The sequence below is a fragment of the Boleophthalmus pectinirostris genome, unplaced genomic scaffold, assembly GCF_026225935.1.
Source record: "Boleophthalmus pectinirostris isolate CB_2022bp ecotype Guang Dong unplaced genomic scaffold, ASM2622593v1 HiC_scaffold_9, whole genome shotgun sequence".
Taxonomy (NCBI): domain Eukaryota; kingdom Metazoa; phylum Chordata; class Actinopteri; order Gobiiformes; family Gobiidae; genus Boleophthalmus; species Boleophthalmus pectinirostris.
In genome coordinates this window covers 38,628,111-38,654,975 of record NW_026571541.1, presented here as the reverse complement: position 1 = coordinate 38,654,975, position 26,865 = coordinate 38,628,111, and the positions used below count along the sequence as shown (strand labels likewise).

General features: G+C 42.4%; 1 protein-coding gene across 1 annotated transcript in view; it reads right to left on the bottom strand.

Annotated features, from left to right (window-relative positions):
• Positions 1-13,407: 13,407 nt before the first annotated feature.
• LOC110160439 (interacts with SUPT6H, CTD assembly factor 1) overlaps positions 13,408-26,865 on the bottom strand; it is a 31,939-nt gene continuing 18,481 nt past the window's right edge. The window contains 6 exon segments of the mRNA XM_055166589.1: positions 13,408-13,639; positions 18,690-18,801; positions 18,879-18,935; positions 25,997-26,031; positions 26,033-26,109; positions 26,205-26,322. Coding sequence (XP_055022564.1) covers positions 13,514-13,639; positions 18,690-18,801; positions 18,879-18,935; positions 25,997-26,031; positions 26,033-26,109; positions 26,205-26,322 — 525 coding nt within the window. The 3' untranslated portion in view covers positions 13,408-13,513.

Sequence of the window (26,865 nt, the reverse complement as noted above, 5' to 3'; positions counted from 1 at the left end):
ATCAGTTTCAGGAGCACAGATCTGAAAAAATCGGATCTGTGTCGTTCATTAAAAGATCAGATACAGGCACATAGGGGCCAAAAAATCAGATTTGGGTCACTTCAGGTGCAGTGTGAACGTGGCCTAGAGTAGTCAGGATGTTGTTTGCCAGCGGGTGAGTTGAATCAGAGACCCCAGGAGACTCCGCCCACACACACAAGGAGACTCCGCCCACACACACACGGGAAACACCAGTCACGACGATATGAATGAGCTGGTCTTTATTAAGATGAACATATGTGTAAAAGAGCTGCAGATGACCTCTTCGTAGACTATAATCTATTGAAATTGTGCCTCTCCACAATAATGTTTGTAAAATGATGTTAGTTTTAGGATCCTCTCGTGACATAACCACACCAGACGAACGTGTATGTCATTCTGGATTGAGTTCCGTCCATTATCAATCTGGAATGTCCCTCATTGAAAGTGACCTGGAAACACGGTCCGCTCAAACGTCAGTGCTGCTCTATGACTGGTCTGTTCCCATCGCACCAGCAGTGAGCCCTGGCACATTAAGGAGTGTATAGGCCTTGGTTTTAGTACTGTATTTTCCGGGCTATTAGTCGCTCTGGATTATAAAACGCTCTGTCATTAAATGGTCTATTTTCGAACTGTTTTCACAAATAAACTTTAAAGGAAACCCAACAGTGTGATGGGTGAGTGGTTTTGTTTGTTTGTTTGTTCACGGTGACTCTGGGCTTTGTTCAGTTGTGGCGTGTAGGGAGGGTGTGTCTGGATTGTCGTCGTGTTCGCAGTGACTCAGTTGTTCAGTCGTGTTTGGAAGCGGCACATTGGACTTTTTCGGTTTGTTCCTCCGTTTCGTTCCTCGTCGGCGTGGAGTGATGAGTGTGTCTGTGGGTGTGTGTGTCTGTGCGGTCGCTGTCTGCTCTGTGTGTGTTTGTGTGTTCTGTGTGTGTTTGTGTGTTTGTAGTTTACTGAAGTCGTGCTGGGACACCTGAGTGGATTCGTGTATGGGGGGCTCTGGATTGTGGCGCGCAGTTGTTTTTTGATGCTGTTGGAGGCTTAAGAGCGCGACTAATGACCCGGAAAATACGGTATTTTTATCACTGTGGGCAGAGGCTATGAAAATATCATATTCTTGCTTAATTTTACAGCAGTTTTCAGCAACATCACCATCAAAGACGAGAGGGTCTGGACACCAGAATCCGTCTGCCATTACTTTCTTTGTGCAAAGTTCAAACTTTCTCTTTCTTTAGCTTTACTGGCTCCAGCTGAATCGAGACTAAAGCCAATGTTCCAACAGCACCTGCACTGAACATGGAGGATCACTCCACCTCTGCTCTCCATGTCAGAGCTCAGACTAAAGCCACTGCTCCTTCTGTGTCCACAGTCCTGCTGCTGGGGCCAACGCGGAGTCACTGAAGACTGATCGATCTATGGGACGATGGATTAGTTTTCAAAGACATGATCCACAGTAAGTCAGACTCACAACACTTGATAATGTCCCCGAGATCTTTAACAGTAACTGTCTTATTATAACTTTACACCATGTGCACAATTATTAGGCAAGTGGGTATTTTGACCACATCATGATTTTTATGCATATTCTCTGGCTCCAAGTTCTATAAACTTGAATTCTTGGGTTTAAACCAGGGGTGGGCAAACGTTTTGACTCAGAGGCCACAAAGGTTCTAAAATTTGACTGAAGGGCCGAACTGGAGCAGAGGGACGGAGTGGAGAGGAAAAAATAACAAAGGAAATGTAGAAAACCTGAGCTTGAATTTCAATTGAAAATCATGACAAAACATCACAACAAAATGTGTGTCTTTCTAAAACACTGAAAATTAAATTAATAAAATAAAAGGCAGAAGATGCAGATCTGCTTCTGTTCAACGTGGGTCAGAGCCAAAACTCAACAACGACCAACACAAGGACAGAACAGTGACGGTGTCAGTCTGCGAGCGACGAGTTCGATTTGATCTGGTGCATTGTTTATAATGAGTTTACATGAACATCAGTGTCTCGGTTATGATCAGGTTTTTTGAGTCATGCTGCATGTAAACGCACGAACCCCGTTACTGCAATGTAAAGTTGAGTGTGAATGTGTCCAAAAGACAAATACTTCTGAAATACTTTCTGGGGCGGAATCTAGTTGTAGCCGTCACCATATTTTCTTTAGCCTCCCTCAATAAACTGGAATTCTCACTAACGACCAACATGTGCGATTGCTACACAGTCCTGCACGAGCCGAGACCAAATGTTAACAAGCCAAACCGAACCGCAACCCAAACCGCGTCGGACGTATTTTGCCCTACTGCAACTTTTGGACGCGTAAGTTTCAGAATGAATGGAAAGTGTATGAGGCGGCCTGAGGACATCCACACCTTATATCGAGGTGTGAAGAATTATTAGGCAGATTCTGTTCCTCAGGCAAAAGGGGCTTTCAGAGATTATTTCAGAGATGCAGAACTCTAGAAATTACAAACATACTGGGGCAGGATCACAGAACCATCACATGTTTTGATGCGAATAGTCCACAGTGTCACAAGAAAAAAAAAAGTGCTTAGAGAACAAAAAAAAGCAAAACATGATGCCACCAGGAACCCAATATCCTCCAGCGTTGTCATGTTCCAGAAGTGCAACCAGCCTGGAGAGCCCACAAGTACAAGATGTTCAGCTTCAGAGACGTGGCCGAGGTGAGGACGACTGAAACCACCGCTGAACAAGAAACATAAGCATCAAGACTGGGCCAAGAAACATCTGAAGACACATTTTTCAAAGATTTTATGGACTGACTCTTGAGGGAGCAGATGGATGGGCCCGTGGCTGGATCAGTGGAGGGGAGGTATTATTAAGGAGGAGGTTATTGGACCTTTTCGGGTTGAAGATGGACTCAAAATTAACTCCAAAACCCACAGCCAGTTTGAGAAGACACTTTCTTCAAGCAGTGATACGGGAAAAACTCTGCATCTTTTAAGAGGACCAACATTTTTATGCAGGACAATGACCCATGGCGTTCAGAAGTCCAGTAAAGGCCTTAAAGATGAATAAAGAATGACATGGCCCCCTTCCTCATCTGACCCTATTGAGAACTCGTGGCTCCTTCTTAAATGAGAGATTTATGGTGAAGGAAAAAAACAATACATCTACATCTCTCTGAACAGTGTCTCTCCTTCACCCCACACATCCACCGTGTCACCAAGACTTTGCCTTCTTCCACCTTTGTAACATTGCCCACCTTTGCCGCCGAAACGAATCTTCATTTTGCATTTAGTTGCGTAATATTTCTGCATATTAATCGTTTTCTAATAACTGTTCACACACAGTTTTTCTCCTCAATCCAAAACTTCACTTTTACTTTCTTAAATATTCAGCTTTGAGGTTTATTAACGTTTTGTATCGACTGTACTGCGCTGTAGTTGTTCAGTTATAAAAATAAGAATTATGCACACAGTGTATAACAGTATAACAACAGTGTCTACAGTTGTGTGCATTTGACTGTGTGAAAACTGAACCACAGACAGAATCAAAAGACATTATATGTGCTGATGGATTCTGGACTGAGGCGTTCAAAGTGTTTAAAGGAATCACTGTGACATCCTCCAGAAACATCCTCCATCTGAAGTAAGTGTTCAGTGTGTGTGTTTCACAGAGAGGAGCTGCAGGGTCCAGAGGTCTTCAGTGGTCACCTCCATCACACACAGCTGGACTCCATATTTAAGGTCTGTTATTCACTAAAGTTTGTTCTCAGAGGAAGAAGTTGTTTGACAGAAATCTGACTAGTTTTGCTGGTGTTGTTGGGGCTGGGTGTGAGCCGTGGACTTGTTTAAACTTGTGTAAACTTGTTTAAACTTGTTTAAACTTGTTTAAACTTGTGTAAAACTTGTTTAACTTGTGTAAACTTGTTTAAACTTGTGTAAACTTGTGTTAAACTTGTGTAAACTTGTGTAAACTTGTGTAAACTTGTTTAAACTTGTTTAAACTTGTGTAAACTTGTTTAAACTTGTTTAAACTTGTTTAAACTTGTTAAACTTGTTTAAACTTGTGTAAACTTGTTTAAACTTGTGTAAACTTGTGTAAACTTGTTTAAACTTGTGAAAACTTGTGTAAACTTGTGTAAACTTGTGTAAACTTGTGTAAACTTGTGTAAACTTGTGTAAACTTGTGTAAAGCTGCACTTGGCTGTGCTTTGTGCTCTGATAGTTCAGCCAATAGTGACCAAAATGAAAATGTCTTTTTCTGTTTCATTATGATACTATATAGTCTGTATATAATACATATATTTATAATATATATTTATAATTTTGGCCTTGGCGCCTCCCAAAAAATGATACCACCAGTCGCCACAGTTACCAGCAACAGTCCACAGCTGTGCCCATGACCCAATTCAGAGTTGTTCTTGAAGCAGATCCAGTCCTTTGTGGAGTTTGTAACGGCTCATGTTTCAGCTCAAACATGTACGACTGTGGATTCATATAAAAACACTGAAAAGGAGAGACTGAACTTTGTCACTGCAGCAACAAACTACAGAGAATTTAAAATCTGCACTGAGAATAATCTGAGATACAAGTGCAGGGCTTTTAAACTAAAGGATTCTTTTGGCCAGATACAAGAAAGCAACAATTTATGAATTAAATAAAATAACAGATACACAAATTGAAAAAATACATGAATCATAAGTAGCTGAAAGCCTTTACATCCACCTTGTCCAGTTGTACTGTAATATAATGTGTGTCACATGTTGAAGTGGACAGGCCACTCACTGCTGCTCTGTTGTGTTTCTCTCCATCAGATTTCTGTGATTTCACTCTGGATCCAAACACAGCGCACAGAATCCTCAAACTGTCTGACAACAACAAGAAGGTGACGTATGTGACGGACGATCAGCCGTATCCAGATCATCAGGACAGATTTCAGTACTGGGAGCAGATTCTGTGTTCCGCGGGGGTGAGCGGGCGCTGTTACTGGGAGGTGCAGTGGAGCGGAAGAGTTTCTGTGTCAGTGTCTTACAGAAGAATCGGCAGGAAAAGAAACAGTGTTGACAGTGTGTTTGGAACCAGCGATCAGTCCTGGAGTCTGTTCTGTTCTCAAGGTGGTTTCTTAGTTTTTCATGATCACAAAGAAACCCGCCTCCCTCAGCCCTGCGCCTCCTCCTGTGGGACAGTGGCCGTGTTTGTGGACTGTCCTGCTGGTTCTTTGTCCTTCTACTCAGTCTCCTCTGACCAGCTGATCCACCTCCACACCTTCAACACCACGTTCACTCACACTCTGGTCCCCGGGTTTTGGCTCCGGTCTGAAGGCTCCTCGGTGTCTCTGTGCTCTCAGACAGACTCACTCTTAGAGATGTGCCGGTCGCCAAAGATCCGGCTCTTGGACCCGGCTCTTGGACCCGGCTCTTTGACGTGAACGACGAGAGCCTTTTCTAGTTTTTTCTTCCGCTATTTTTTTTATTTTTAATTTTTTTTGTGGAAACCGTAAGTGACTGGTCAAGATGTGTAGCGACATCTGCGCGTCCACGTGACTTTTGCACCGCATACAGACTGAACCAGGACTGATCCAGGACCAGGACCAGACCGAGACTCCGAGCTTTGACTCTGAGCCTCCGCAGGGTCCGAGCCTCAGCTTCGAGCTCTGGTCCTGCCCTGGGCTCTGAGCCTCCGGTCTGGCCCCGGTCTGGTCTCGGTCTCAGTCCTGGTCTCAGTCCCAGTCTGTCTGGTCCCATCCGTATGTGGTCCAAAAGTCCGGCATCGCAGTCACAGAAGTCACGTCAACGGCCAGTATCCATTTTTTTCCATTTTTCATTCAAACACAAAATCAAAAACTGAAAAAACGAATCATTATCTGTTTTTTATTTTTTCATTTTGGTTTTGGAGACAAATAATGAAGAAAACTGTTGTTTTTTCATTGTCTTATTTTTGTTTTTATTTTAAAAAACGAATGAACGAATCATACAAGGATTCTCCACAAATAAATAAATGATTATACTTTATAATTTATTCTGTAGAACTCTGTTCATGGTTGAGTGTGTTTGGAAAATAAAGCCACATAAAGAATAAACATTTGCAGTCGTGTGTTTTTTACATTAATAATTCATTTTACACACGAAAGAGCCAGAACTTTATAGTAACCAGAGCCAGAAGAACTGGAAATTCCCGTCACTTCTCTGTGTAAAATTGAACAGCCAAATCTGCAGAACAATTATTTTGTAAATGTTGATGTTATTTGTGGTTCATGTTAAGTTTAAGAGATTTATTTTGAAGAGACAGAACCAGACTCTTGTGCGACCCATGACTCGAGTCTGTAATGAACGAATCTTACAGTCTGTGATATCTGAAATAAGTCTATCGTTATCGTGAAAGCCTGAAAACGAGATACCTTAATCGTTTTTTGGCCTGTTGTCATATCTGAAAGTTCATTGATATCGTAGTGACAGTTTGAGCCTGTCCGATATCGAAGCATGAACATGTAAAACGATGTAAAAATCGTGAGCCCGTGTATCGAAGGTGTGATATGTGTCGTATAATCGTTTGCCTTGTGTATCGAGTATGTATCGTATCGTGGCCTGCGTATCGAGATATGTATCGTATCGTGGCCCGTGTATCGAGGTATGTATCGTATAACGTGGCCTGTGTATCGAGGTGTATCGTATCTGGCCTGTGTATCGAGATATGTATCGTATCGTGGCCTGTTGTATCGAGGTATGTATCGTATCGTGGCCCGTGTATCGAGATATGTATCGTATCGTTGTGTATCGTATGTATCGTATCGTGCCTGTGTATCGAGGTATGTATCGTATCGTGGCCTGTATGTTGTATCGAGGTGTGTATCGTATCGTGGCCCGTGTATCGAGGTATGTATCGTATCGTGGCCTGTGTATCGAGGTATGTATCGTATCGAGGTGTGTATCCTGTGTATCGAGATATGTATCGTATCGTGGCCCGTGTATCGAGATCGTATTGTATCGTATCGTGGCCTGTGTATCGAGGTGTGTATCGTATCGTATCGTGGCCCGTGTATCGAGATATGTATCGTATCGTGGCCCGTGTGTATCGAGGTATGTATCGTATCGTGGCCTGTGTATCGAGGTATGTATCGTATCGTGGCCTGTGTATCGAGATATGTATCGTATCGTGGCCCGTGTATCGAGGTGTGTATCGTATCGTGGCCTGTGTATCGAGGTGTATCGTATCGTGGCCTGTGTATCGAGATATGTATCGTATCGTGGCCTGTGTGTATCGAGGTATGTATCGTATCGTGGCCTGTATCGTATCGATCGATATGTATCGTATCGTGGCCCGTGTATCGAGGTGTGTATGTATCGTATCGTGGCCTGTGTATCGAGGTATGTATCGTATCGTGGCCCGTGTATCGAGGTATGTATCGTATCGTGGCCTGTGTATCGAGGTGTGTATCGTATCGTGTGCCCGTGTGTATCGTATCGTGTGTGTGTATCGTATCGGCAACTTCTTAACGATACCAGCCCTAAATATATAATTGGTACAATGTTGTGAAGAAATGAGGTTGCGGCTGGTAACAGCTTTTCTCTGGGTTCAGCTCAAGAAGGAAAATGACCCAGAGTTTAAAACAGGAGGCAGTAAAATGGTGCAGGATGTGAGTTTGTTTTGAAGGACAAGACAGACGGGAAATATTAACAGTGGTTTGTGTGTCACAGTTCAGATCAGGGTGTGTAAATGTAAAGTTGTAGTACGAGTTTATTGTCCGAGTGAGTAATGAGGAGCATAAGCAGAAAGTATTTGGCCTTGTCACAGTTCCTGCCTTTTTGTTTACTTGTTTTCCCCAGTCCAGTTCCATTTCTTGTCTGTTCCGGTCCTACTTTTGCCACCTCCCTCCTTTCCCTACAGCTGCCGCTCATTCTGTCATCAGCCCAGGCCCAGTCTGGATTTACTCCCTCTGCTCCCTCAGTCTTGGCCAGATTGTCAAACTGTTAAGACACATTCAAGCTCCTGAAAACCTGAAACCTGAAAACCCTGTGTTCCCTGAATCTGATCTGTTTGTGACTTCTGCAGCTGTGTGTTTCCCTGTTCCTGAGTTTCCTCCCAGTCTGTTTTTTACTAGTGTATTTCCCCAGTCTTGGAAGATATTTTCGTTCACATTTAATATCTTCTATTCCTCTGTTATACTTTCAGTCTGAGTTGTCATTATTAAAGGTTGTATAGAGGATTTTTTTCAAGGGAAGAGAAATACAGCGACAGTCCTTGTGCGCGTTCAGAATCACTGTTGAAGTTTCCTGTCTAGAAGTAATTCAGCGACCGACGCGTCACTTTTTAGACGCTTCGTCTGCTTCGGTCGCGCCATCGCTGGACGAGATCTCCAAGAATCACCTCAGTTTGGCTTTGCTCCTTTTCCTCTTCTCTTCTTCTTTCCTCAAAAACGGACTTTCTTTTGCGGTGAACCGGTCGTGGATTCTCGTCCGCCGTCGCGACAAACTTTGTGCGAAATGCGAGGAAGTGACAGTTCGAAAAAGCCTCTAAGAACCGCCGCGTAAACCACGTAATCCCCGCGCTCCGACGAGTCAGTTACACTAGGGAGTTTAATTGACAACGTAACAGCCAATGGAAAATGAGGGAGCCTCGTTTTCTATTGGCTGATGTTTATCTGGCCTCAACATGTCCACAGTTGATAGATTTTTGTTCTTTTTTTTTTGGTCATCATAATTACAAAGCTGCTTCATCTCTGTAATGGTATTTTAATCTTTCACTGACAGTTTGAAACTAAAAAAAATCCTCCATACAACCTTTAACTTTCTGTTACAGGACACTTTCAGTTATTTAAACAAGACTTTGTTTGCCTGAGCACTTGTGTTGCATTTGAGTCCATTTTACCGGTGTGATGAGCTTTGCCTGAGCAGCCAGTCCCGTCTACATTCTGATCAAATCCAGAAGGGACTGGAACTGAACAACAGAGGGTGAAAAACCTCCATCCAAACTTGAGACGATCCAACCTGTTCATTTTTATCACACGCCAGAAATTCTTGTAACATTCAGAACTAAATATACAATGACTTTTACCTGAGATAAATCATAGTTTGGTGCTTTGATTGTTGATTTTGTATCGCGTGGTTCTGGCTGCACGGGGAATATTACAGTACAGGTCATATTTGAGCCAGTCTTTTATGGTGGCAGTATGTAGGGCTACAGGCCACAGCGCCCCCTGCTGCACGGTAGAAGGTGATGGTTTAATCTCGAGGAGGAGGATCAGTGGATAAATCTGGATCCACAGGATGGACCGAACAGGCAGATGAAAGTGTGAATGGATCAGAGAAAAGAAGCTGAACTGTGCACGAGACGGGACCAATAATCACAACACAAATCAAAGTTCAATATGTTAATTCAACACATGTACAAGTTCAATAATAAATCACACACTCAGCGTTCGATCTGAGTTTTCATAATCATTCACAATAACACTGCACTATGACTGATGATGTAAAAATACTTATTTAGTTCAGTTCACATTAAATGAAGCTGATTATGAAGTAAACAGTTTTGTGATCAGCTCTGAGCTTGTGGCCAAATCTAGAAAGTTCATTTTATCATTAAAACAGTCAATGTTCACTGGAAAGACTCAAACAAACAGTAAATGTCCTGAGAATAACATTAAACACCAACAATAAACAGACAACATTAGAGCTTAGAGCACAGGAATAAAAAAATAAATCATAATCATAATAATCATAATAGTAGTAGTAGTAGTAGTCACACAGTGCACACAGACACTGTGGGCAAGGTGGGTTAAGTGTCTTGCCCAAGGACACAACAGCAGCATTCATCTGTGGGAGCTGGAATCACACCAGCTCCTGTGGGTCAGTGGATCTGACGCTCGACCTGTGATGTTTATGTCGAGAGCTGGAATCAAACCACCAACATCAGTACATAACTGCAGTTAAAAAGTGTAAAAAAAAAAAAAAAACAAAAGTACTGAACAGCAAAACACATCTGAGGAGCTTCGATTTCACAAGCACAAACTTGTGTGAACTTTTGTTATTATTATGGAACATTTTATTGTAAATTATGCCAACTTGGACCCCAGGAAGAACAGTCTTTACCTGAGTAAAGACTAACGGGGATCCAATCAATCAATCAATCAATCAATCAAACAATCAATCAAACAAACATGGGGTCTGCATTCTTGCAGGAGTGAGGAGGAGCACCACACTTATTTCTCACTTAACCTTTGGCAGCAAGATGATGATAAAAACATTAGTGAGGAGCAGCGTGGGGCTGTCGCAAAAACTGCAGAAAAGAATCACTGTGGCAGTAAAAGACTCACCAGGTCATGTTGGAGCAACATGACCTGACTCCATGTTGGGGCAACATGACCTGACTCCATGTTGGGGCAACATGACCTGACTCCATGTTGGGGCAACATGACCTGACTCCATGTTGGGGCAACATGACCTGACTCCATGTTGGGGCAACATGACCTGACTCCATGTTGGGGCAACATGACCTGACTCCATGTTGGGGCAACATGACATGACCTGACTCCATGTTGGGGCAACATGACCTGACTCCATGTTGGGGCAACATGACCTGACTCCATGTTGGGGCAACATGACCTGACTCCATGTTGGCAACAGACACATGTGGGCAACATGACCTGACTCCATGTTGGGGCAACATGACCTGACTCCATGTTGGGGCAACATGACCTGACTCCATGTTGGGGCAACATGACCTGACTCCATCGTCCTGCACAGGTCTGTTTATGGAGACGCACACTTGCCCGGACACATTAACATTCCACAATAATAAATCACATACAAAATAAAAACATTCTAACTGAAACGTCCATCAGAATACAAACTGAAAAGTTACAACTTCAAGAATTAATATCACAAATGAAATGAAAGAGTTTCACTTTCTTCAGTGTAAACACGAATTCACAGACGCGACTCGACTGTCAAAACTTCACAGGCTTTATTTACTGAGCAGAAGAAACACTGATCGAGATGCTGCACAAGCCACAGACTGAACCAGAATCACCCCCAACACTGTAAACGTGTGCAGGTCAATCAGCTCCAGCAGCTGCTTCACACAACGGCGCCACCAACAGGATGAATGGAGAAAGAATTCTGTTGGTGACGTCATCCGGACATTTTATTCAGTTCTAACGTGACTTCAGAATTAATAGAACCAAACAGGAGAGTTTCATTGTTGACAAAAGCGTGTGTTGCATGATGGGAATTATTTTAGTCGGCGGCAAGAAACACTAATTCAACATGACGGACGGAGCGAGAAAACACGTAAAGGGTATTGATCCTGGTTATTGATCCACTGTAACGGCAGACGACCCAAGACCATTTGACCAGAAACTGGTCATAAACATCGACGGACGACTTCAAGACCGAGACGAGGCCAAGACCATAAAAAAGAAGTCTGGAGGCCGGTCTCCAGACCAAGACCCGTCTCGAGTGTGTAGTTGTGTGTAGTGTTTAGTTAGCATGCTAGTTGTCTGTAAAAGTTGTAAAAGTTGTGAAGAACAATGACTTGGTGGAAACTCCTGGGCCATTCACAACAGAAAAGATGAAAACCTCCAAGAGTCTGGATGTGTTGTTGAACTTGTTGAGTCCACGGTTTGTTAGGATCTTCTACGTTTGCTCTGCGGATGTTTGAAAGTCGTTTAATTCATCGTTAGTGGTTCTTTTCACTCAGAATATGAAAAAGACATTTTCCTTCTTCCGTGTTTCTATTTGTGCATCTGATAATGCAGCAGGAATTTACCATTATCAGGAGAAATACGTGAGGTTAAACACTGTGTTTGACGCTACCGTGTTTCTTGCCTCCGACCAAAATATTTCCCAGCAGCAACGCGGGCATGAAACTCGCCTATTGTAGCTTCCCGGGTGAAACGCTGGTCTCATTTACTGATGATTCACAACTTTTATTTCTTGGCCTTGTTCGTGAACGCACCGTAAGAGCTACAAAAAAAAAAAAAGAAATAAAAACAATTAGTTCTTACAGTCTTGCCTTTTCTCCTTTTAACCTTTCAACCATTTATGACAATCTGACAATTACTGTTTACCAACAACAAATCTTACAAAACCTGAACCTTGCTATTAATCTATACTGAACAAAAAATACACATTAAAATGGTCAAACTGCGCAGAACATTGCTTAGGCGAAGCGCACTGGCGCCATCTAGTGGATAAAATTATAACACAGAATCATAACGGCTCAATGTACAAAACAAAACAAACAAAAAACCCTAAACATTTCCAAAGCAAAGTAATTCCAGTATTATTTCTTACTAACCTTGTTCCCACATCGACCAGGTGCTCAGCGAGATGGACCATAGATTAACTTAAAAATACATTTTCAGTTACTTTTAGACAGTGTTGAGAAGTTTACTTTTAAAATGTAATCCCCTACAGATTACAGATTACACACCCCAAAATGTAGTTTGTAACATAATCCATTAAATTACTTAAAGTGAGTAATGTAATCTGATTACTTTGGATTACTTGATACTGTCATGTTTTTTAACACATGAATGTAACAACCACATCCTGCAAATTCTTGTTTGTTTTCTTCAAATTGGTTGTGGAGCGTAAAACTGCATGAAGAGGATTTAGTTTGGTGAAGAGAAGCAAAGACGAGGATAAAAAACCTTTAACCATATTAAAAATATTATTGATAGAGAAATGAGACACTGCTGCTTTAAATGATCCACCTACTGTTAGTGTCAGATGGTTTAGACCTGGTTCAGTCCTGGTTTTAGTCCTGGTTTTAGTCCTGGTTTATCCCAAAATGTGAAAACAGAAAAATCCCACCATGTACTGTATTTCACTGAAACAGTAACTGTAACTGAATACACAGTTACTCATCATTTGTACTCTGATTACATAATCCAGGTACATGTAATCTGTTACTCCCCAACACTGCTTTTAGATTAAATAAACAAAACTTTCCTTTGTGCTCATCGTCAGTTCGCCGCTCAGACTGTTCGCCAGGAGGTAAACATCCGCTCTCTCGAGGCCGCTTCCTGTCGCACGGCGGCCTTTCAAAATAAAAGCATGAGCTATATTTTTGGACCAAATGTATTACAGTGCTTATAAACAAAAGTAGCAGAAGTGCAGAAAATACATGAGATCATTTACAAATATTGTGTCTTTGTAGTTTATTCAGTTCAGTATAGGTTGAAAAGGATTTGCACATCATGGTATTCTGTATTTTTTAAAGTTTTACAGAGCGTCTCAACTTCAGTGGAACTGGGGTTTGTTCTTTTTGTATATTTTAATCTAAAGCTCAGATTCAAGTGTAACTGGAGCTTCAGACAGAGCAGTGCCTCCGGTTAGCATCACGCCCCCAGAGAATCCTGCGAAACATGAACCAACTTTAAGAAAATGATGATGTGGACCCGTCGCCGACAGAAAACCAAACGAGGTGATTGTAACAACTGTTTTATTCCACAGCAGATTTTTTTTTTTACATTTTTACCAAAAAACAAAAAAAAAATTTAAAATAAAAGTGAAGAATCCTAAAGTTTAAAATCAGAGCGGCATCCGGTTTCCCTCCACGCTGATCTTCACGGCGTGACCCGTTTTAGACAAACGCCGAATGTCCTGGAAACGACGCATCTGTTTGTCCACGCGGGAGAGACCTTTCTTCACCGGGCCCTGACGAGAGAAAGAGAGAAGAAGAGAGAGAAGGTTAGAGAGGAGGAGAGGAAGAGAGGAGGAGAGACCTTTCTTCACCGGGCCCTGACGAGAGAAGAGAGAGAGAGAAGAGAGAGAAGGTTAGAGAGGAGGAGAGAGAAGAGAGGAGGAGAGACCTTTCTTCACCGGGCCCTGAGAGAAAGAGAGAAAGAAGAGAGAGAAGGTTAGAGAGGAGAAGAAGAGAGAGAGAGAGAGAGCCTTTCTTCACCGGGCCCTGACGAGAAAGAGAGAGAAAGAAGAGAGAGAAGGTTAGAGAGGAGAGAGGAAGAGAGAGAGAGAGACCTTTCTTCACCGGGCCCTGAGAGAGAAAGAAGAGAGAGAGAGAGAGGTTAGAGAGAGGAGAGACCTTTCTTCACCGGCCCTGAGAGAGAGAAGAAGAGAGAGAGAGAGAGAGTTAGAGAGGAGAGAGAGAGACCTTTCTTCACCGGGCCCTGAGAGAGAAAGAAGAGAGAGAGAGAGAGAGAGGAGAATTAGAGAGAGAGAGAGAGACCTTTCTTCACCGGGCCCTGAGGAGAGAAAGAAGAGAGAGAGAGAGAGAGAACGTTAGAGAGGAGGAGAGAAGAGAGAGAGAGAGACCTTTCTTCACCGGGCCCTGAGAGAAAGAGAGAAGAAGAGAGAGAAGGTTAGAGAGGAGGAGAGACCTTTCTTCACCGGGCCCTGAGAGAGAAGAAAGAGAGAGAGAGAGAGAGAAGAGAGAGAGAGAGAGAGAGAGAGAGAGAGAGAGATAGAGAGGAGAGAGAGAGAAGTTAGAGAGGAGAGAGAAAGAGAGAGAGGAGAGAAGAGTTAGAGAGAGAGAAAGAGAGAGAGTTAGAGAGGAGAGAGAGAGAGAGAGAACGTTAGAGAGGAGAGAGAGAGAGAGAGAGAAAGAACGTTAGAGAGAGAGAGAGAGAACGTTAGAGAGGAGAGGGAGAGAGAGAGAACGTTAGAGAGGAGAGAGAGAGAGAGAGAACGTTAGAGAGGGAGAGAGAGAGAAGAGAGTTAGAGAGAGAGAGAGAGAGAGAGAGAGAGAGAGAGAGAGAGAGTTAGAGAGGAGAGAGGAAGAGAGAGAGAGAGAGAGAGAGAGAGAGAGAGAGAACGTTAGAGAGAGAGAGAGAGAGAGAGAGAGAGTTAGAGAGAGAGAGAGAGAGAGAGAGAGAGAGAGAGAGGAGAGAGAGAGAGGAGAGAGAGAGAGGAGAGAGAGAGAGAGAGAGAGAGAGAGAGAGAGAGAGGAGAGAGAGAGAGAGAGGAGAGAGAGAGAGAGAGAGAGAGAACGTTAGAGAGAGAGAGAGAGAGAGAGAGAGAGAGAGAAGAGACGAGAGAGAGAGAGAGAGAAATTAGAGAGGAGAGAGAGGAGAGAGAGAGAGAGAGAGAGAGAGAAAGAAGAGAGTTAGAGAGAGAGAGAGAGAGAGGTTCGAGACAAAAGAGGAGAGGAGGGAAGAGAGATGTTTATCCACACGAGCGAGACCTTCTGCACTGCTCCCAGACGACAGAGGAAGAAAGAGAGAGACACAGACATGAGACAGAAGAGAAAGAGAAGGAGGGAGAGAGAGATCAGCAAATCTCATCCAAATCTTCAATCTTAAATCCAACTCCAAACGTTCAGGATCCAGGTCACGAGGACGAACTCGGCAAAAAAACCCCAAAAAAAACTCCAAAACGAGCACAAACGGGTTACAGACGTGTGTTTAGTATCAGCTCCTTTCACTTTTCTCCTCCACGTTCCTCACGTCACCTGCTCCTCCAAACCTGAGAGGAGCCGGAGGAGCCAGAGGAGCCGGAGGAGCCGGAGGAGCCGGAGGAGCCGGAGGAGCCGGAGGAGCCAGAGGAGCCGGAGGAGCCATGCCCACACCATTCACAAACACACTCTTAAAACGGTGCATCGTGTCAGTTTTCCGGTGGAGGCTCCGTCAGACGCTTTTCTCCATGTTCCTCCGTGTTTTTGCTTTGTCTGGAATGTTCCACAGTGCGGCATTAAACCTTTCTATCTTCACGGAGACCAAAACAGACCAAGTTACAGGTCAAATCTGTGGAGAATGTTTGGTTTTTTTTTAAAGTATTTTTGAGCTATAAAACCACCTGTAATTGAATAAACGTAAAATCGAGCTGGATTTGAAGTTGTACAGAAGATTTTCAAGGACGGAGAAACACAGCGACCGTTTGTCCTTTTTCAAATGTCCCTCATAGAAACACCTCTTCCTGCTTCCTCCTCACTCTAGAAATCATGTTTACAGCTGCTGCGCTGTGAACGAATCTGCGAACAAACAGCTAAGTAATTTATCGACCGACGCGTCAGTTTTTAGACCCTTCGTCTGCTTCAGTTGCGCCATCGCCGGAAGAGATCTCCAAGAATCACCTCAGTTTGTCTTCGCTCCTTTTCCCCTTCTCTTCTTCCTTCAGCGACCTCGTAAACGGATTTTATTTTGAAGTGAAACGGTCGTGGATTCTCGTCCGCCATCGCCGACAAACTTTGTGCGAACTGTGAGGAAGCTACAGATCGAAAAAACGCTACGATTCGCGGCGTTTGCTGTCCTGCTGTCTGTGTGTTTTTCTGTGAGTTGGTCCAGATTACCTGTTTGTGCTGTTTTTATTAGGTTTTTGTTCTTTTTGTTGTTTTTTTGTACAATTTATTTTTTTTGTCAGTGTGGTTTACTCTCTGGTTGTAATTTTATTGAATATTATTATTGTTTTAGTTGTGTTTATTGTTTAACCTGTTCTGTCGATGTCCATTTGGTTGACTGAAATGTATCAGAGACTGTGAATCGTCTTGCGTCTGTGGAACGTGTAAGAGGTGAACGTAAACAACGTAATCCCAGTGCGCTGGCGAGTCAGTGAGGCTAGAAACGTAGGGAGTTTGATTGACGACCTGACAGCCGATATCATAACTAGGTCGCCTTTTTTGGTCGTCATAATCACAAAGCTGCTGCATCTATACTGATATTTTGAACTTTAATTGACAATGGAAAATCCTCTATACAACCTTTAATGCCATACTGTGGAACATTCCCAGCTGAGCCATAGAAACAAGCAGGTGACGGACCCCCACACAAACACAATCCACACATCTTTAAAAGCTGCAGGTCTCGTCTTTTCTCTGCTCCTCGGGCTGAAGGTCAGTGCACGAGTCAAGCCTCACTCCATGCAGTGCGACTCACGGCCCGCGGGAGGCTGCAGTACCACCGGCGGCCTGTGGGGGGCGCTACAGGGGCATGCGGTTGCCCTCGATGCTGATCTTGACGGCCCCCTGCGGTCGCTTCTGCTTTCGCTCTTCAGCAAAACGACGTTTGTGTTTCTCCAGAAGACTCAGGCCCTTCTTAACGAACTACAGGGACAGCCAATCAGAGAGCGGCGTTTAAATAAGGGATGGCCAATCAGAGAGCGGCGTTTAAAAAACAAAAAAAGGAACGGCCAATCAGAGAGCGGCGTTTAAAAAACTAAAAAAAGGAACGGCCAATCAGAGAGCGGGTTTTAAAAAAGGGACGGCCAATCAGAGAGCGGGTTTAAAAAAAAAAAAAAAAAAAAAAAAAAAGCGGAGCCAATCAGAGAGTGCGATTGGCAACTATGGTTCTATAAAACTTGGTTCTATAAATCGCTCCAAATCTTGTGACGTTCTGGTTTGAAAGTGTAAAACAATTATAAATACACTACATAAAGATTATTTTAAGATTTTAAGAAGTCAGGTTGTCCAAAGTATTGAAAATCAGATACAGATCGACACTAGATCCTCATTTTTCGCAAGTATTGATCCCTAAAAAAGTCCCAATTTGACAGGACAGAGTAAAACATTTAGAACGATCTGGAGCTGGATCAGAACAAGTGTATAAGAGAACATAGACCAGTGTACACACATGGACCTGGTTTAGTCCTGGTTTAGTCCTGGTTTAGACCTGGTTTAGACCTGGTTTAGACCTGGTTTAGACCTGGTTTAACTAAGCTGTAGCGAATCCATGTGTCGTTCGTTCATTCGTTTTTCAATATAAAACCAAAAATAAGAAAACGAAAAAACAGTTTTTCAGTTTTCAATTTTGTGTTTAAATGAAAAATGAAAAAAAAAAAAAAAGGATAACGGATTGAACCAAGACTAAACTAAACCAGGACTGAAACAAGAATAAATCAGGACTAAACTGTCTCAGTCCTGGTCCTGGTCCCGATCTGGTCCTGGTCTCAGTCCTGATCACCTGACACTCTGCAAAGGAGCACCTTCGGGCCCGTCCTGGTTTAGTCTTGGTTCAGGACGGGCCCGGAGGTGCTCCTTTGCAGAGTGTCAGGTGATCAGGACTGAGACCAGGACCAGATCGGGACCAGGACCAGGACTGAGACCAGTTTAGTCCTGATTTATTCTTGTTTCAGTCCTGGTTTAGTCCAGTTTTAGTCTTGTTTTAGTCTCATTTCAGTCTTGGTTTGGTCCTGTTTCAGTCCTGGTCCAGTCCGTTATCTGTTTTTTCCATTTTTCATTTAAACACAAAATCGAAAACTGAAAAAATAAATAAATAAATAAATCATTATCTGCTTTTTCATTTTGGTTTTAGAGACAAATAATGAAGAAAACTGTTGTTTTGTCATTTTCTTATTTTTGGTTTTATTTTGAAAAACAAATTGAACAGATTGCTGCACATATTGTTGTTGTTTTTTTAACCTTTTCATTATTTATTGTCATTCTTGCTCTTATTTGATTTGTCTAGTTTTATTTTCTTAACGACGACAAGTGAAGTTAAAAAGAGCTTTATTTTACATTTCTATTGTTTTATTTTTATTGTGCAGCGCTTCGGAAACTGTTTCGTGTTATACAAATAAAGTTGATGCATAAACGTAAAGATTTGTGTTTGCAATTGATTAATATTTGTGATCAAAATTCAATATATTGATGAGAAATGTTTTAAAATAACAGAATCAGGCGGCAGATTAACTTAAGACGACGCTTCTTTTTGCTCATTTTCATTCGTTTCTTGTATGTTTAATGTTCTGGAACTGTTTTTAAACTTTATGAATGAAATAAAAAATAAATAAATAAACGAAGCTGGGAGGCGGTACTGACCCGGCTGGAGTCTCCCTCGACGTTCCACTTGGGTCGGACCACGTAGTCTTTGTTGGACGGCATGGGGACTCGGGCTCGGGCGCAGAACCCCGGATCTCCCGGTCGCAGGGCTCTGAGGACGAGCGCAGGTTTAGATCAGAACAGAACATTTGTAAAAACGTGAGCGTGAGTTAGTGAAGCGTGACTGACTTCTCTTCTCCGGTGAGCTGCTTCTCCAGGTCGCGGCGCGGCGTCTGACCTCCAGAACTGAAATCACAAACAAAAACAAACCAAGTCAAAGCTCAAATTACTGACCGAAAACGAAGGCTGTGTCCGAAAGTGTTTATGGACGAGTAAAGACCAGACACATGTCACAAAAACAGATTTTAGTCTGAAACGTGGAAATGATCGATCTTTTAACGGCTCCTACAGGTCCTACCTTACGCGAAACGGATTCTTGTGAAGCTTTAAGAATCCGTGTCGTTCGTTTTTTTGTTTTTCAAAATAAAAGCAAAAATAAGAAAAGGAAAATAATATAAAAAAAGATAAAACTGAAAACTGAAAAAACTAATAATTGTGTTTAAATGAAAAATGGAAAAAACAGATAACGGACTGAACCAGGACTGGACCAGGACTGAACCAGGACTGGAACCAGGACTCAACCAGGACTCAACCAGGACTCAACCAGTCTCATTCCTCGTCTCAGTCCTGGTCCCAGTCCGGTCAAGGTTTCAGTCCTGGTTTCAGTCCTGGTCCTGGTCTCGGTCCCAGTCTTGCTCTGGTCTCAGTCCTGGTCCCGGTCCGGTCAAGGTTTGAGTCCTGCTCTCAGTCCTAGTCCTGGTCCGGTCAAGATTTCAGTCCTGCTCTCAGTCCTGGTAACGGTCTTGGTCCCAGTCTTGCTCTGGTCCCGGTCTCAGTCCTGGTCCCAGTCTCAGTCCTGGTCCCAGTCTCAGTCCTGGTCCCAGTCTCAGTCCCTGGTCCCAGTCTCAGTCCTGGTCCCAGTCCAGTCCTGGTCCAGTCTCAGTCCTGCTTTGGTCCCAGTCTGGTCCCAGTCTCAGTCCTGGTCCCGGTCTATGTCTCAGTCCCGGTCTGGTCAAGGTTTCAGTCCTGCTCTCAGTCCTGGTCCTGGTCCGGTCCCGATCTCAGTTCTGATCACCCGAAAAGTCTATGCTGGTGCACTTCCGGGCCTGTCCCGACACTCAGTCCTGGTCTCAGTCCTGGTCCAGTCCTGGTCCAGTCCTGGTCCAGTCCTGGTCCAGTCCTGGTCCAGTCCATTTTTCAGCTTCCTTCAGTTGTTTTCTCTTTGTCCGTTGTCGTTTTTCTTTCTTACGTCCTGTTCTCTGCACTGACTCTTCGTGTGATCCCTAAACAAAGTGTGGACATTCGAACACAGCCTAAAACATGCTCCAAAATGCTTCAAAATGCTTCAAATCAGAATCTTCACATCTTTAGACATTTGTGCGGCGAGCGTCTGCAGGCGTTGAGTCCGAGCAGAGCCGTGCTGTTATTAAAGACCGTAGAGCTGTTAGTGACACAGAGACCGACAACAGCTTCAGCTCAAACATTCAACAAGAGAAACCCCCGAGACTTCACAACAAAAACCCACAGAAACAGATCGACCGACTCAGGTTAGAGTCAAAGAGTTCACAGACGCTTTTAAAACACCAAGAAAAAAAAAAAAAGTTAAATAAAAAATAAAATAAATACACTGGCAATCTAATTATTTGTGTAATCGTAAAAAAAAAATTCTGTCTTTGCCTCTTTGGAACATTTTGTTTTTGTTCCGTGTGTTTTTCTGTTTTGTTTGATGCCGTTTTCTTTGCGTCTGATTCTCCTTGTTTGATTTTTTTGGTGCAGTTTTGGCCCAGGTGTGACAGGTGGGCGGGGTTTCCATCGGTGCATTCCCATTGGCTCATTTATGTTTGACGGACAGCTGAGTCTGGAGCTCCTGAAGCTGTTGTGGACGTTTCCTGGTGAAGTTTTGGCACAAGTTTGTCCAAATCTGTGTATCATTCGTTCATTTGTTTTTCAATATAAAACCAAAAATAAGAAAATGAAAAAAAAAACAAAACAACAGTTTTCTTCATTATTTGTCTCCAAAACCAAAATTAAAAAACGGATAATGATTTCGATTTTGTGTTTAAATGAAAAATGGAAAAAACAGATAACAGCCGTTTTCCGTTTACGTGACTTCGGTGACTGCGATGCCGGACTTTTGCACTGTATACGGACTGAACCAGGACTGATCCAGGTCCGGGACCAGAGCGGGACCAGAGCGGGACCAGAGCGGGACCAGAGCGGACTCCAAGCTTCAAGCTTCGGCCCTGCTGTGGGCTCTGAGGCTCCGGTCTGGTCTCGGCCTGGTCCCAGTCTGGTCCCGGTCTGGTCCCGGTCTGGTCCCGGTCTGGTCCCGGTCTGGTCCCGGTCTGGTCCAGGTGTGGTCCAGGTGTGGTCCAGGTGTGGTCTCTGTTTCAGTCCCCCTCTGGTCTCAGTCTCGGTCTGGTCCTGGTTTTCAGTTCTGATTTCAGTCCCGTCTGGTCCCGCTCTGGTCCTGGACCTGGATCAGTCCTGGTTCAGTCACTAAAGTCATGTAAACAGGAAACGGTCGTTATCTGTTTTTTCCATTTTTCATTTAAACACAAAATTGAAAACTGAAAAAACGAATCATTATCTGTTTTTTCATTTTGGTTTTGGAGACAAATAATGAAGAAAATTGTTGTTTTTTCATTTTCTTATTTTTGGTTTTATATTGAAAAACAAATGAACGAATGACACACAGATTCGTCCAGTTCTTCCGCTGTAGAATCACGCTGTTCCAGAAGAATCGTCCACCAGAGAACGTTGAATATTAGAAAAGCTCTGAGCACCAAAACCTCAGCAGGAAACGTCCACAACAGCTTCAGGAGCTCCAGACTCAACTGTCCATCAAACATAAACGAGCCAATGGAAATGCACCGTGTAAACCCCGCCCACCTGTCACGTTTGTGCTGAAGCTGCAACCAAAAAAAAAAAACAAAAAAAACAAAAAATCAAACAAAGAGGAGAATCAGAACCAAAGAAAACGTCGTCAAACAAAACTGAGTAACGCGGAATAAAAATAAAAGAGGCAAAGAAAGATTACACAAAGATTTTGATTGCAATCTTACATATTTTATTTAGTTAGATTTATTTTAATTTGGTATTTTGATTCATAATTTTTTGCTTGATATTTTAAAAACGTTCTGTGAACTCTACGACTCAAACCCGATTCCACACAGACGCATCATTTCAAAGAGACAAAAACATTTACTGCGCCAAATGCAAAAAACAACAGCCGTAAAACTGTCCAGCACAAGGACTTAGACAATTTAAAGGGACATTCTGTAACTTTTCCAGTGAAGGGTACACCAGCTGTTTGTCCTCGTGGAAATGTTTCCCAGTATGGCATTAAACTTAATTAAAATTAATGAATCAATTACAGGTGTTTTATGGCTCAAAAAGTACCTTAAAACAAGCATTCTTACTCCACAGATCTGACCTGTAACTGTTTCCATGGATACCACGGATAACTTTAATGCCGTATTTGGAAACTTTCCAGGCAAAGGACGAACTAACAGTAAGAGTTTTCCCTCCAACCAGAAGGTCAACGGGGGTAATGTTGAGAGGAAATACTTAATAAAAGCTTCATATTCAGAACATCCTGCAGCCACAATCAGGAAGGGCATCTGGTGTAAAAATCTGTGCTTTGATGTGGCCACTTCTAACGTTGGTTTATGTGATTAGGTTTTGTTTTCAGACCAAGAGTTTGTTTTCATACTTGACACTTTCAACTGTACACGAGTGACACACGGGACGATAAACCGGGACGAGGGGCTTTTTTTCCTCTCACACTCCTGGGATTCTGACCTGAGGAAGTGGACCTGCAGGTGGCGCTGTCGTACTGACTCCAACGAGAGGAAGACAGCTCCAAAACCTGTTTAAATCAACTGAGCGACGCGACACAGAAACATCACGAGACTCTGAGGAAGAGGAGCAGGGAGCAGACGAAACTGTCAGGTCTGAAAACAAAGTCTTGGTCTGAAAAAAGAACCTGATAACATAAAATATCAGAAGACCAAAGGAACCTCACTGGACTAAATCTTGGTTATACACACATCACGAATCTCAGACTTCCGGTCATCGCGCAATTCATACTGGGAAGGATCCTCTGAAAAAGTGATCATCAAACCTCCATGTTTGTTTTCCCAGTGGGATGTGTCTATTGACAAAGTCGATCTTTTCAAGTCTTTTGAACCATTTCACTTTTGTTTCTGGTTCTGATATTGTCATATTTTAGTTTTGGGATTTGAACATCGTTAATTGTTGTGGTTGTTGGATCCTAACAGCGGAAAACGACTCGAGAAATTTGTTTGTGAACTTCATAAATGCAAAAGTGAATCAGACTGTTTCTCTTCCCAACAGAATTAAAAAATAGTGAAAGGTGAAGGTGATGGGCAGAATTGATCCACAGGAAGAACCAAAAAGGAAACATTTGTCTAAATCATCCAGAGTTTACAGAGAACATTTTGTATGTGGAGCAACAACAAAACAAAATCCTGATCTCTCGCTCAACCTCAGTTACGAATTTAAAAAGTCGACGCCAAAGTGAAAGTCTCCAACTGTTCACCAAGAAACACCTTCCACTGCAAAGACCAAGACGTGATGTTTCTGTAAAACCACAAGAACAAGAAAGTGCAGCTCAGTCTGTTTGTCTTCTGCTCCTCTACATTAACAAACAGGATTTTGTTTTGTCGTGGCTCCACATACAAAATGTTCTCTGTAAACTCAGGATGATTTAGTCAGACAAATGTTTCCTTTTTGTTTCTTCCTGTGGATCAATCCTGCCCATCACCTTCACCTTTCACTATTTTTCAATTCCGTTGGGAAGAGAAACAGTTTGAACAGAGGTTTGAGTCACACACATCTGATTCACTTTTGCATTTATGAAGTTCACAAACACATTTCTCGAGTCGTTTTCCGCTGTTTGGATCCAACAACCACAACAATTACAATGTCCAAATCCCAAAACTAAAATATGACAATATCAGAACCAGAAACAAAAGTGAAATGGTTCAAAAGACTTGAAAAGATCGACTTTGACAATAGACACATCCCACTGGGAAAACAAACATGGAGGTTTGACGCTCACTTTTTCGGAGGATCTTTCCCAGTTTGAATTGCGCGATGACCTGAAGTCCGAGATTCGTGATGCCTGTATTCTACTCGAAGTCAGACAGACACATTAAACAGACATTTTGTTAAAAGACTTGCTCCAGAAGCGTCTACACAAACGCACTGCTCTGCACTCCACACTGCGCCCCGCCGTGACGTCACAGGGGGGGCGGGACATGCAGCCGAGCGAGGGACCTGATTGGTGGAGAGAAGACGTCCGTCTCCAAAGCTCTCTCCACCTTCTGAGGCTGACTGCGAGACAGGAGCACCACAAACAAATGAGCCACAAACCAACGAACCACAAACCAACGGAGAGACCGAGAGGAGGGACTTAACCGGGGTCAGGAGGAGCTAGAACAGGTGTGAGAGAAACGTGAAACAGAACCCAAACAGAACCCAAACCCTGTACTCCGGGTTTCAACTAAAAATATTTAAATCCAACCTGCTCCTAACGTTTTCTCTCAAAATAATAAAAGTTAAAAATCTTTAGCGGTTTTGAGGAACCAGTATCAACTAAACCAGAAGGAAAATAAGCAGGAACACCCCAAAAATGTCACAAACGGGAAAAACATTTATTTAAATTAGCTCATAAAAATTCAAATACCACAGCTTGCCATTTTAGGGTTAATCCCAGATGGTTTTGGAAACGATAAAAAATACCTCTTAAGAATTTTACTGACTGCTGCACTTAAATGTATAACTATTAAATGGTTGTGCCCTGACCCGCCCACTTACCATATATGGATTTAAAAGGTGGGAGAGATTTATGGGATGGAGCAAATCACTTCTTTGAGACTTAACAGAGCTTTTCATTAAAGAGATGGAGTCCCATGTTTGCTCTTTTATTGCAACAAGGTTAGCATGTCTTTTTTATTATTATGTTTTGTTTTTTTTAATCCGTTATTATTATTGTAAATGTATAACTGCCTCTGTTTTTGCTATTGTTTTTTTTTTTTTCTATATTAATACTTACTTGTGCATTTGTCCCTTTTAACATATATGTAACCGCTTTGTAACTGACTATAATGTACAAGCTGAGATATCTTAAACTTAATAAAAACAAAGTTTAAAAAAATAATAATAATTTCAATTAAATAAATAAGTAAATATATGGGATGAGACTTGGCTGTGTCAAGACTCTGGAGACACAGGTTCAGGTGTTAGAAACTAAACAAAAAGTACTTGTACAACAAAATGTCTCTTAAAATCACTGTCAGTATTAATTAGGATTTGTTTGTTGTTGTTGGTTGTAGCTTAAACCGTGTTCTCACTTATCGACTTTTAATCCTGATCCAAACCAACACAACCCTGTCGATATCGTCTGTTACTAAATTCGCATTTTTACTGACACCAGATGTGACAGAGACGGATTCAATTGAGTTTTGTAGTTTTTTCTCAGTGCTAGCTTAAACCGTGTTGTAGTTTTAGCTTAAACCGTGTTGTAGTTTTAGCTTAAACCGTGTTGTAGTTTTAGCTTAAACCGTGTTGTAGTTTTAGCTTAAACCGTGTTGTAGTTTTAGCTTAAACTGTGTTGTAGTTTTAGCTTAAACCGTGTTGTAGTTTTAGCTTAAACCGTTTTGTAGTTTTAGCTTAAACTGTGTTGTAGTTTTAGCTTAAACCGTGTTGTAATTTTATCTCAAACCGTTTTGTAGTTTCATCTTAAACCGTTTTGTAGTTTTATCTCAGACTGTGTCATAGTTTTAACTCAGACCGTGTTGTAGTTTTATCTTAAACCGTGTTGTAGTTTTAGCTTAAACCGTGTTGTAGTTTTATCTCAGACTGTGCTGTAGTTTTATCTTAAACCGTGTTGTAATTTTATCTCAAACTGTGTTGTAGTTTTATCTTAAACCACATTGTAGTTTTATCTCAGACCATGTTGTAGTTTTGTCTCAAACCGTTGTTGTAGTTTTGTCTCAAATCGTTGTTGTAGTTTTAGCTTAAACCGTGTTGTAGTTTTATCTTAAACCGTGTTGTAGTTTTATCTCAAACCATGTTGTAGTTTTAGCTTAAACCGTGTTGTAGTTTTATCTTAAACCGTGTTGTAGTTTTATCTTAAACCGTGTTGTAGTTTTATCTTAAACCGTGTTGTAGTTTTGCGTCAGCGCTATCTTAAAGCATGTGCGTGTCTTGGGTGGTACCTGAGCCTGCGTCTCTGGGGCATCTGCTGGTCCAAGGTCTCTCTGCTGTCGCTCTTCTCTCGTCATTCCTTTGTAGTTCGACGTGAGGCCAAAGATCGGCCGCGACCACTCGTCTGAAAACACAACGATTATGAATAAAGACATTTTTTAAACGTGTGTAGTGTATTTTTAAAGGTGTGCAGATGTTGGGTTCGGGTTTGTGTCGTACTGATGAGCTTCAGGGCCAGGTCTTTGTTGGTTCTCGACTCTTTGGGATGTTTGTAGAGGAACATCACAGCTCGTCCGATCCCACTGTGCTTCAGCGTCTCCTGGCTCACACTGGGCAGCTGCACACACACACACACACACACACACACACGTTGGCATTAGCACTGTCGTTCAAACAGTCATTAACAGATCAGATACAGGTCGCATAGGGGTGAAAACAATCAGATTAGGATCACTTGAGGCTGCAGTTGGAACTACAGGTCTGCGCGGGACAGAATTTTCAGTCCCGCTCCCGCCTGCAAGTCCCACAAGATGCGAACGTTCACTTTCTTAAGCTCTAAACACAGAGAAGTGGAACGGAATCGTCTAAACCAGTGGTCCCCAATCTTTTTTGCGCCACAGACCGGTTTTATGTCCGGCAGCATAATTAAGTCCTGGCTAAATCCTGTTTTAGTTCTGTTTTAGTCCTGGTTAATCCGTGTATCATTCGTTCGTTCCTTTTTCAATATAAAACCAAAAATAAGAAAATGAAAAAACAAGAGTTTTCTTCATTATTTGTCTCCAAAACCAAAATGAAACGAAAAAAAAACAGATAATGATTCATTTTTTCAGTTTTCAGGTTGGTGTTTAAATGAAAAATGTAAAAAAGGGATAAGGACCGT